The 12,207-nt window shown below is 42.4% G+C and overlaps 1 protein-coding gene across 12 annotated transcripts in view; it reads right to left on the bottom strand.

Annotated features, from left to right (window-relative positions):
• CHD8 (chromodomain helicase DNA binding protein 8) overlaps positions 1-12,207 on the bottom strand; it is a 66,961-nt gene that overhangs the window by 41,772 nt on the left and 12,982 nt on the right. For 4 of the 12 annotated variants that reach the window (XM_036356365.1, XM_036356418.1, XM_036356427.1 and 1 more), the window contains exons 1-5: positions 6,042-6,142; positions 5,087-5,977; positions 3,615-3,986; positions 2,209-2,594; positions 1,103-1,217 (exon numbers count right to left, since the gene is read on the bottom strand). In XM_036356365.1, coding sequence (XP_036212258.1) covers positions 1,103-1,217; positions 2,209-2,594; positions 3,615-3,986; positions 5,087-5,929 — 1,716 coding nt within the window. In that variant the 5' untranslated portion in view covers positions 5,930-5,977; positions 6,042-6,142. The other 8 variants (XM_036356375.1, XM_036356393.1, XM_036356410.1 and 5 more) reach the window with 4 other exon arrangements.

The raw sequence follows: 12,207 nt of genomic DNA, 5'->3' as shown, positions 1-12,207 counted from the left end.
AAAAATTGCTAACCATCACCTGAGTTCTTTCAGCAAGTCAAAACCTTTTTGCTGATGGAGGGTCTTTTCTCCAATTTGTAAAAAATGCAATATGTGAAGAACAATGAAAGGAGACATACCTACGTTATATACACTATTCTACATCTAGCTTTTCCTTTTAATGTGGAGAGTTTTCCAGATTAGCATACCCTACTCTACTTCATTGTTTTTAATTGCCATGCAGTAGTCTATTACAAAAGTTTTCATAATTTTATTTAACTTTTTCTACACCAATGGACATTTAATATTTGTAACTATTTATTTGAGCCAAACTAACGACATGCTAGGAAGCAAGATCTCAGATGCTCCCTTGGCTATTCTTAATTTCCCCCAGAAGAGCTCAAACATCAGTTTGTCAATGTATTGAATGTATATTAAGAAAGAGGGGAGGCACTGATAAATATTAATAGCTACAGAGGCACTTAAGATTTGTTTAGTCCAAATCTCCATTTACAGAAGAGGAATACAGATACAGCTAAGTTAAGTAAATGGGCCAGGCCCAAAGAGCTACTTAGAATTACCATGAGTGTCCTGAATCTTAATACCAGGTTCTATCTATGGTTGGAAACGAGTCAAAGATGGTATCTCAAGGCAACAATCAGAGATAGAGAACCAAAGTTCTGCTGGTCTGGCTTCTTTTATTCCCTTCCAATGCCCCTCATCATCAAAAGGTAGAAGAAAACATTGCGCCTAAGCACCCTAGTTCAGAGTCAGAACCCTTGAGTATAGAGAAGGTAAGGTAAAAGGGATACTTCTAACAGAAACCAAAGTACGGACATATCCATGATAACAATCATGCAACATAATTTCACTTTTGTTTAGTGTTTGAAACACTAGAATTTAAGGAAATGAATATTGCTATTTTTACAGTAATATGCTTTTTGCCTAAAAAGGGAACATTTAAAAAGACATGATCATGACCAGGTCCCATCTCTTTTACCTTTTAGGCCTAGCTCTGGATTAGAAAAACTGTTGAAATATACATAGGCTTATAGTCTTTTAGTAACTACGTCTCTCAGAATTAAACATGATTTTTCTATAAGTTCTTTAGGGATTCTTTTACCTGAATGCTGCTTTCTTCATCTTCCCGGGGTGATTGGGCCGGCATGACTTCTACATCTGAATTATCAGATGAGGTATTACGTTTTCTCTTTTTACCCACCACAGGAGTGATGGTGCTAAAATGGAAAAAACAAAATAACTTTCAATGAGGGCAAGGAAAATTAAGGAGTAAGAAAATATAATTAATCTAAACCATTACAGATAAAGCTTCCAGACAGACAGAAGGATCTAGATCTTTAGTCTGTGGGGTGTCTGGAAAAGATTTTGGGGTTTCTAAACCACTGGCTGACCTTTATACCAGATTTGTCAAATCCTTACTACCACTGTATTTACAAATATCTGAGGCAAAGTAGCATAACAGAGCAGAATGAATACTAGACTAAGAATTATAAGGCCTTATTTTAGTTCCAGTTCTGTCACTAGCTGAGCATGTTTCCTCTTTTGTAAGCATTGATGATACCTGGTCTGATAGTTGTTGAGGATCAACTAAAATAATAGACATGAAATTTGTTTTTTAAAAGCTAAAATATTAGATACAAATATAAAGCATTATTATAATTTCACCATAAATGCTGAAAAATCCTAGGGAATAGAAGCTGAGGAGAAAGGAGAAAAGCCAGAAGACATGAAAGAGAGAACACTAGGTGTGACAAGAATGCATGGCAAGCATGGTGCTGTCAACACTGCTTAAGACTATCAGCAACAGGTTCTATCTAGTTCACAGATGAGATGAAGAACAGGGCAGCTATGTCTTCAGCAGCTCTTTTCCTAATGTAGGGGGTAGGGGGATAGTGAGGAATTCTTCGCACTACAGTGATGCCAAATCAGGACAAATATATAAAAACATAGTCACAGCTTTTAAATGTAACCCCAAACACAAGGATCTTTTCCTGTGCCTTAGTGATTCTCTTTCAAAATATGCAAATTTCTGTTTAACAAATCATGTAAGCATTACGACAGAAAAGGCCTTATTATCTTCTCTGACAGACACCAGCAGACAGATCACTTTGAACTATGTTGCTGCTAAACACAAGTATTTCCTCAGCATTAATGTAAAAATGAGTGCCGTGCCCTCAAATGTCCCCAGTGCCAAAGGGTAGTACTTACTTCAGCTTACTCTTGCCCTTGGTTTTGGAGGTACCAGATGTTTTGCTCTTCTTTGGCTTTTCTTCCTTGAGCCTCTCCCCACTGCTCTTTTTCCTGCGTTTCTTTTCACCTTCCTCCTCAGGCCGAACACTGGGCAACTCATCCTCATTCAGGACTCGAGGTATATTCTGCTCACCTCGAGCCCGGGCCCTAGCAATGGCCTCTGCTACAATCCGATTTGCTTTCTCTTGTTTTTTCTGGTGCTCCAGCCTGCGGTTTTCCTCCATTCCTGTTTTGCCCCCCATGTGAGGAGCAGAGCTAGCTGGTGAGGACAGAGCTGCCACTTCACTGGCACTCAGGACTTTAACTACAGAAAGTCCAGAAGAGGCCCCTTGGGAAGAGCTAGCCTAGAGAAATGAAAACACTGAAATGTTAACATGCTTGTAGCTAAATAAAACAACTCTGAAGCAGATGGGCCAGAAACTTTAGTTCTCTAATTCCTCAAGAATCAGGTTCAGACCCAAATCCCACTAAATCTGGACACTTTTTTTTAATTTTTTTTTTTTTTTTTTTGTGGGAAGAGGATAATAAAAAACAACAACCAGAATTGTGCCAAGTTAGCCCTGTCTGGCATGATTCGGTGGTTAGAGTGTCAGCCTCGGCACTGAAGGGTCTTGGGTTTGTTTCTTGGTCAAGGGAAGTATCTGGGTTGCAGGTTCGATTCCTGGCCTCATCCCTGGCCCCAGGTGTGTCCCTTTCAGGTCAGGTCCAGGTCAGGGCACACGCAGGAGGCAACCAATCAATGTGTCTCTCTCACATCAATGTTTCTCTCTCTTTTCTCCTCCATCACTCCTTTCCACTATCTCTAAAAATCAATGGAAAAAATATCATCTGGTGAAGATTAACAAAAAATAAAAAAATTGTGCCAAATTAAACATCAATATCCTTTAGCCCTGCTCCTAATGTCAATACCCATCTCCATTACTCTAGAAAATGTTCATACAATATAGCCAATTCTGGTCTCTGGACTTAAAAGTAAAAAAACTCAAATTCTACTCTTAGCCTACCTTTTATCTCCCTGGGGGGTGGGAGGAGTGATAATCTCTTGGCCTCATTAAGACTATTTCTTTATCTTTCAAATGAAGATATTTAAAACCATCTTTATTTCACAAAAGTAGGAAAAGATTGTAAATGAAATACTTCAAAGACAAATGAGATAAATCACCCCTTATCCCAAAGCCAACAATAACCTTCAAATCTTTCCATAATATAATTAAAACAAGGTTTCCATGGGTGAAAGAAATAAAATTCTACATCTCAGTTCAGAGGTATGAATCTAGACTGGCCCCCACCCTCACCAAGGAGTGGTTACTGAGGGTACTAGCAAGACTGAGGTCTATTTTCCTCCCTAACCATGTAAGTCTCACCTGTGGCTGAAGTACCACCTTGAGTGGTACTGAAAGTCTTTGTCCTGGGCTCTGTCCCGGTCCCATTATCTGAGCCTGCTGCACAGAGGAGAGCGTTACCGGCTGGGATGAGGGTGGCTGCTGGGGCTGCGGCTGTGATGATGGAGGCTGTGGTACGATCTGGATTTTCTGCTGTGGCTGTTGCACCTGCAGCTGGATAGTTACTACTTTGGCGGGCTGCCCCTGGGCATTCTTGGCTTGAGTCAGGGCTGCTAGTTGGTTGCCCTGTAACACTATCTTCCCTGGTAGACTCCCTAGCACGACATGCCGATGTCCTTGGGGACCTCCAGACTGTGGCTGCTGGAGGACCAGGGTGATGCGTTTCGATTCACCCTAGAGTGAAGAAAGGAAATTGCAAGAAGTACATTAAAGAATAATATACACCTAAATATTTACAGCAGTTTTCCTCATCCTAAAAACATAAAAACTGAGAGGTAGAACACAGTATAATTCATTTTGTTCATCCTCCTGTCTTGACAGAATCTTTTCTGTAGCACAGGTATCAAGCCTATTTTTGAAAAACCCGATAGGAGGGTTATCTTCCAAGGTAGTCACTCCACTTTCTGGAACTCTCTTAGAACAAAAGTCTATATTGAACTGAAATCCACCTTCTTAATAGTTTCTTTCTACAGGTCCTACTTAAATTAATACTACTGCCCCCCGCCCCCAAAACTCTTTGGCCCTTTTTTCAGAGGCAAGAGCCTCGATTTTCTTAGAATAGAAACTAGCCTTTTCAATAGGCAAAGCAGGAGGAAGACCATCAGTAATAAGAACAGGGGAAAGATACACATAGCTTGTCTGTCTTACAAATATTTTCCCCCAAAATGATTCTTTGTTCCCATAGCATCCTATATTCCTCATAAAACTTTCTATCATACATTATCGTGAATTCTTGTCTAGCCATTTGTCTGGCCTGGCAGACCATGAGCTCTGTTAAGTAGAGGGACTGTAGCTGTCCTGTTCAGTATCAGCTAGGTAGTGTAAATAGGTAGTAAGGGTTCAAAAAAATGTTAACACTAACTGCTTCTACCTGATAGGCAGTAAGTACATGGATGTTAACACTAACTGATAAAAAACAAAGATGGGCCCTGACCGGTTTGGCTCAGTGGATAGAGCGTCGGCCTACGAACTCAAGGGTCCCAGGATCGATTCCAGTCAAGGCATGTACCTTGGTTGCAGGTACATCCCCAGTAGGGGGTGTGCAGGAGGCAGCTGATCGATGTTTCTCTCTTATCGATGTTCCTAACTCTCTATCCCTCTCCCTTCCTCTCTGTAAAAAAAAAAAAAAAAAAAATCAATAAAATTTATATTTTTAAAAAGCAAAGATGGAATTTATTCAGGATTTCCTAGAGCTAGCTCTGTGTGCTCTCTCTCACACAGTTGCTGGGCCCTCTACTAAACCAAAATTCACCTCCCCCTTTCACTCAAGTCACCTGAGTAGGTGTAGAGGTCAGTGTAACTGCAGGCTTCAGTGGGGGCCCTGTGGCCCCAGGGTTTCCAGCAGGAGCTGAACCCTTAACTGGCTGTAGGACCAGCTGCTTTACTGGTCGGCTGGGCTGGACAATGCGCTGAACAGTAGCCTGGTTCCCAGGGACCTTGGCGGCCAACACTGTATTACCAGAGACAATGGAAACACCTGGTCGAAGGGGAGTGCCGGTTAGCACTTTGGTAAAAGTGACTTTTCCACCATTGGCTGTGCCAGCCACTAGGGGCTGAGCTGTGCTGGTGATACCTTGGGCCTGAATTTGTGCCACATGGGCACCAGTGACTGAGGAGCTCGGTGGGGCTTTAAGGATAACAATCTTAGGGGCTGACTGAGGTGGTTGCCCTCCAGGACTACTAGAGGACACAGCTGTGGCAGAGACACCCATGAAAGGATTCCCTTGGCTCAGGATCTCCTGGTTCTTGGAGACCTGCAAAAGTCCTGCTGTTGGCGCTGGTGTCTGTAAGACAGGTTGAGCTGGCTGCTCCTGGCTGATGGGCTGAGTGGTATAATCATGCAAGGTTAAAGATTCTGGAGCTGGAGCTGTTGATTCCTTGGGAAGTTCTGTGGGGGCTGTTTCCTCTGGTGGGGGGACCAGGTCACTTGCTGATGGATTCCCCACATCACCACCTCCACCATCCTGGTTCATTTGATCCAAGGAGTCCAGAGAGCTTGGTAGTCCAAGGGCTTCCTCAATGGGGTCTTGTGTGACCTGGTTGAAGCTGTCATCAGTCAGAGAGTCCAGGCCAAATAAATTTGGGTCATCAAACAGATCCATGATGGGGTCTGCCATCTTGGGAAAGCAATGGAGGGTACTTCCCCCAAGATATAGGGAGGGAAGGGGAGGGGGGGTATTGGCTCTCCCCTCCCCTCCCCTATTAAGAAAAAAATGTACACAATGGAAGACTACTCTTCAGGTAAAGAGGCAAGAAACAAGTGCATGTCAGATTGTCCTGACCTTCATGGAGCAAGATGGCTAGGTCTTCAGAGGAAGATGGTAGAACTCCTGTTGTGGGAAGACAAATGAAAAATAAGCAAAGTAGGTAACCCCAGGAAAAATTTCTCCTTCTTAGGTACCATCCTTAATATCAAATCACATCAAAATAATAAGAGGGAAATATGGGTAATCTGAGGCAGAGATAAAGGTTTCTTAAGTTGACAGGCCTTAATGATATACTAGCAGCATTTCAGAGACTGCAGATAGAGGTTTTTGAATACATTGTATTTTATAAATTTCCCTTGTGTTTTAGATACTTTTACTTACTACTGGCAATAATCATACCTTTAACCAAGCTCATAGTACAGTCTTGCTAATAAGCTTATAGTATAATTTTACCCAGGAAGTTTTGTAAAGTTTATTCTAATTAACATATGAATTAACCTATACATAGTATTTCTGTTCTGAATCCCCTCCCCCCTTTCTCATATTTAAGATAAAATACTTGGAACACCCCTAATCTCTCTCCCAGCTGAAATCTTTCCCACCCTCAAAGTCTTCTTCTCCATAAGGCGAGCCCCTTTACCAACAGAGCAATTTGTGATGACCTGGTCCCACCTTTAAATACCACAGCACTGTTTACACCTTCTTGAAAGTATTTATAGCCCTGGCCGGTTTGGCTCAGTGGATAGAGCGTCGGCCTGTGGACTGAGGGGTCCCAGGTTCGATTCCAGTCAAGGGCATGTACCTTGGTTGCGGGCACATCCCCAGTGGGGGGGGTGCAGGAGGCAGCTGATCGATGTTTCTCTCTATCCCTCTCCTTTCTCTGTAAAAAAATCAATAAAACATTTAAAAAAAAAAAAAAAAAGAAAGTATTTATATCTAATATTATACTAAAATGATAAGTCTCTTGTTCATATCCTCTGAAGGCCCAAATGATTCCCTCGTGCAAATTATAAAACGCTGCCTGCTCCTGAAGATGCTTGTCTGCCATCTGCTGGAAAACTGTCATATTATCATTTTTGATAATGAACATGTACAGTGTACACCCTGCACAATCCTGCATGGTGGCCTAGCTCCTCCTTCGCAGAGACAAAAAAGTTCCTGATAATGGGGACCATGTCTTATTTATCTGTGGATCCCTCAAGAACCAGCAGGATATCATATATACAGTAAATACTAAAAAATATTTAATGAATTAATATATTAGCTTGCTGTATCTGGTATGAACCATTCAGGCCTTACAGACACTAAATGGTATTCCCTAATTTTAAGATGAGACAGTAGATAGCTTTCCATCTTGAAAAACTGTTCTACAAATAACTGAAAGTATGTTTACTAAACCCACATCTGGGGCTTCAAGTTCATGAGAATACTGGAAAAAGCAAAAACTAAGAAAAGAGATTATAAGTACATCAGCAATAACTAAACTATATAAAAAGTAGTATCTGTTCTTTGTCATATGATGTCAATATTTGACAATCTTGGAAAGCCTTGATTGATAAAACCATTTCTCCTAAGTTTTAGAGGCAGTAGAGAGGAAATCTGTCAGTGATACAGTAGACTTTACCGAAGAAGGCTTTTCCACACAACCCCAAAACTTTTCCTCTTCCTTAACACATTCCAGTTATCCTTACAAAACAATATAGTAATATGGGTAAATATATCCTGGACACAGATAAAAAGAACAGACATATCAGTAGCTGGTACATCAGTCAAAATTACGAAGTATACATGGCATCTCCACCAATGTTAAACAAAATCTTCCTTGCTTCAGCAATTATGTACCCTCGTATCTCACCCAGAATCCCTATCATTTCCCATCCCTGACTAACATATTCCACCAGCATATTCCAGCCTCTCCTAATGCCTGCCCCAAACTTACTCAAAATGGTGATCACATCTGGCCAGTGTGGTTCAATGGTTGACCACAGATCCATGAACCAAGAGGTCCCCGGCTTGATTCCCAGTCAGGGCACATGCCTGGATTGCAGGCTCAATCCCCAGTGGGGGAGGAGGGCATGAGAGGTTACGCAGGAGGCAGCCAATCAATGTATCTCTCGCGTGGATGTTTTTATCTATCTCCCTCCCTCTTTCTCTCTCTCTAAAAAAATCAATAAAAATATTTTTTTTAAATGATGATCAGAAAAGTAACTGTTTCTTGATTTAATGAAAATCTACTCTTACCATTTTATAAACTTCCTCAACACTATTATCAACTTTTTTCTAGCTATGCCCTCACTTTGGTACCTATTATCTTTCACCTCCTATTTACTATCAGAGAAGTTACACTAAATAAGAGATGCCATATAAAAACTACAATGAAAGTCTCCACTAATTAGTTTATGCTGGTAATAGTTTATAACTTGCCTTTTCTTCCATGGGGTATTTTGTCCTTTCCACGACTTCTTGCTAAGTCTCTACAGGTCAATGCACTTACCATTTATCTCCCTTCCCAGTTTTTAGGTCAAATTTCTGCTTCTCTTGGTTCAGTCTGGGCCCAATAATTTAAAAAACTCCATCATTGACTTAAAGACACACCACCAAGCTTCACTGCTTCTTAGTCCCATCCCATCAACTCACTTCTACTAATCTAATTCATCTTGTACATGTGTTGTTGTTTTTTTTTTAATATATTTTTATTGATTTCAGAGAGGGAGGGGGAAAGAAAGGGAAAGGGAAAGGGGGAGGGGGAGGGGGAGGGAGAGGGAGAGAGAAACATCAATGATGAGAGAGAATCATTGATTGGCTGCCTCCTGCACACCCCCTACTGGGGATTGAACCTGCAACCCAGGCATGTACCCTTGACTGGACTCAAACCTGGGACCCTTGAGTTCACAGGCCAATGCTCTATCCACTAAGCAAAACTAGCCAGGGCTCTTGTACGTGTTTTTAATCCTCACCCGAGGATATTTTTCCACTGATTTTTAGAGAGAGTGGAAGAGAGAGGGAAAAAGAGAAATACTGATGTAAGAGAAACACGATTGGTTGCCTCCTACACGAGCCCCAACCAGGACCTGGGCCAGGGAGGAGCCTGCAACTGAGGTACATGCCCTTGATCGGAATCGAGCCCGGGACCCTTCGGTCCACAGGCCCACCCTCTATCCACTGAGCCAAACCGGTTAGGGCTTGTACATGTTTTTAAATCCTAGTCTCCTGCTCCTTTTCTAACTCCTACCTTTAAGATGTCCTTTCCCCTCAAAAGATTAAACATCTCCCAGCACATCTCCAACTTTCTTCACCCCTCCTTCTATTCCTACTTGTGGATCATCCTGGCTGTATCCACAGCTGGCCTATCCTACAAAGCTCATCTATCCCATGGTTCAAACCTGGGAGTAAAAATAGGTGTTAAGCACAGAAATATATGAAGCATTTAGATGCCCCAAGTAAAGCAAGTACCTACATAAGGAAGTCATACCTGCCCAAAACACATAAACACATGTATATGCTCCAAAGGAAAGACAGAATTTAATGGTTACAATCCATCACTTTCACTAATTCCAAACTAACGACAGAAACCTTGAGGAATGAGTTGGGGAAAAGTGGAACAAACTAGTCAGTTAAGGTTAAAATCCAAGACCACCACCTATATTCTCCAAATAACAAGCCAGTTAACACTAAGAAATATTTTATATAATAGTCCGGCATCTCACCTCCTCCTCCTCTTTTTTTTTTTTTTTAAATATATTTTTATTGATTTCAGAGAGGGAGAGATAGAAACATCGATGAGAGAGACTCATCGATCAGCTGCCTCCTGCACGCCCCCTACTGGGGATCAAGCTCACAACTGGGGCATGTGCCCTTGACAGCATTAGAACCCAGGACCCTTCAGTCTGCAGGCTGATGCTCTATCCACTGAACAAAACCAGCTAGGATTCACCTCCTTCTTAAAGAGCTAACTACGTTTTTCCTTCAGTGTAATTCTAAACTTGTTCTTCTGCAGTTTTATCACCTTTAATATAGTTCTTGAGGTGTTCTTTTTTTTTTTTTTTTTTAGAGTTCTAACTCTCCTTTTCTTATTTTACAGGTCTTCTTCCCCTTGCCCATTTCAATTGTCCAATCATAAAGGACTTTAATTCTACTCTACTTTTCCATCTCAATCTCCCCATACTGTATTTTACAATAAAGCAGTGACTCTCAACTGGGAGATGGAAGGTACAGTAGTTTGAAAATGTGTATTCAATGTCCTTATTTTATATTTAGCAAATGGAAAGAGAAAACACACCTCAGTGTTTAGGTTATTTATATTCAGTAAAACAGGACAAAATTTTCTTGGCTAGTAAGGATGTATAAAAGATGGGGGGCGGGGAGTGCTGGAGCAGAGAAAAAAGAAGCATCCCTGCTCAGGGGTTATCGACACCCGTAGTGGGGTAAGGTTTCTTATGGTCTCTCAAAAGGGAGTTTATCATAGTTATTGCTTATGATGGATGAGAAACACTGCAACAGTTGTCTAACAGATAACATCCATTCTCTGTTTACAGATTTCTCTGTACTGACCATCCTCTTAGAGATAATGAATGTATGCCATATTGACAAATGCTGACTTCTTCTTTTTTTCTTTTTTGGTAATAAGTACTTTTACAAAGTACCACTGATGCCCATTTAACCTCTAACTGCTCAAACATTCAGAAAATAAACTATTTTATTTCAAAGTATAAATCTTGTTATTGGAAACTGTATCCTTTGAAGAGAATCAGCTGCAGACAGATATAAACACATGCTACTGAAACAAGATGCTCAGAAGCAGCTTAATTTGAAATGAGAAATCCCTTGAAAATAAAATAATCAGAAGGCCTAAAATGAAAAATCACCAATATAATTTTAAAAGAGAAGGCTTTAAAAACTGTACCATGAAGACATCTGTGAGACCCAAAGGGTCTCAAATCTTATAAAGAAATGGGAAACAAACACCCAAGGTGAATTTAATCACAATTTAGGGTCAGCAAGGGATCTACAGCAAAGGATGGAAGGGTACAGACGATAAGAACTGGAGCTTTTAACTTGGAGCCACTCAGATTTCCTCAAGAAGACTGAGATCCTAGGCCATTTCCTCTATCTTCGCTATTCTCATTGCTAAATGTGACTACCCTGTTTTCGTTTTCCCAATTACTAAGGAAAAAGCACTCACACCTCAATCAGATATTTGGGGGCAAAGGTGTAAAGTGAGCCCTCCTGAATAAACAAGAAAAGCAAAATAGACAACTATGAAAGCTAAAAGAATGTACGTATGTCCAGGGGGTAAAGGAGGAACTACAGAAATCATATACTCACATGAAAGGAGGGAAGGGGCAAGGTAAGGAAGTCAGAGGTTTATGAACAGGGAAACGCGACTGGGGGTGGGGGTGGCGGGGACCCGGGTAGATTACCTGCTCATACTGCCGGGGTTGGTGCCAGTAAGGCCCATACAGCAGAAGCGGGAGATTTCTGGCAACTGGCGCCCCCAAAATGGAGATGAGGTACATGCACTTGAAGGAGGGAGCTAGCGGGGTGCCCTCCAGAGTGGGGATGGCCAAGACGGGAAGATGCGGGGGGGGGGGGGGGGCGGAAGGGGGGATGTGGATGCCCGGGTGGGAGCAATGTTAGGGCGGAAGCTACAGGCTGGAAGGCCCAACAAGCCCAGAGGAGAAAAGGAGCTGTGCCTCACCCTCGTGTAGGAATAGAGGTGCCTTTACCTGCAGCGGCGTGGGGGGCCGGTTCGCCCCTCTCGCTGTCTCTCCAGCACCAGTTCCCCCTCCTCCTGCGCAACCTACCCTCATGCTCCAGCCCGCCCCGCGTCCTCATTGGCTAAACTGGACTGCCACTCACAGAGAAGCAAGGACGCAAAACAGCGTAAAGGGTGGGACTTGGGAGAGTTTCCCCTCCCCCGCCACCGCGGGTTAGGTTGAGAGCGCACGGAGAGGCCTATCCGGTTTCTAGGGCCCAGGCGAAGCCTGCAGCTTGCTTGGAAAAAAAGGGGCCTGGCCAGAGGAACTGTCTCATGCTGCGGGGAAACTAGTCCTAGGGATTAAATTCCCTACCACCAGCACTGTGTTCTGTACACCAAAGAGCATAAACTCAGGAGGGAGGGTTCCACGCCAGGCAAACTCTGCCTCCTGAACTCCCTGCCTTCTAGCAGCCCTGTCAACTCTTGGGCT

This window comes from Myotis myotis, unplaced genomic scaffold (genome assembly GCF_014108235.1).
Source record: "Myotis myotis isolate mMyoMyo1 unplaced genomic scaffold, mMyoMyo1.p scaffold_m19_p_1, whole genome shotgun sequence".
Taxonomy (NCBI): Eukaryota; Metazoa; Chordata; class Mammalia; order Chiroptera; family Vespertilionidae; genus Myotis; species Myotis myotis.
This window is presented reverse-complemented; position numbering and strand designations above follow the sequence as displayed.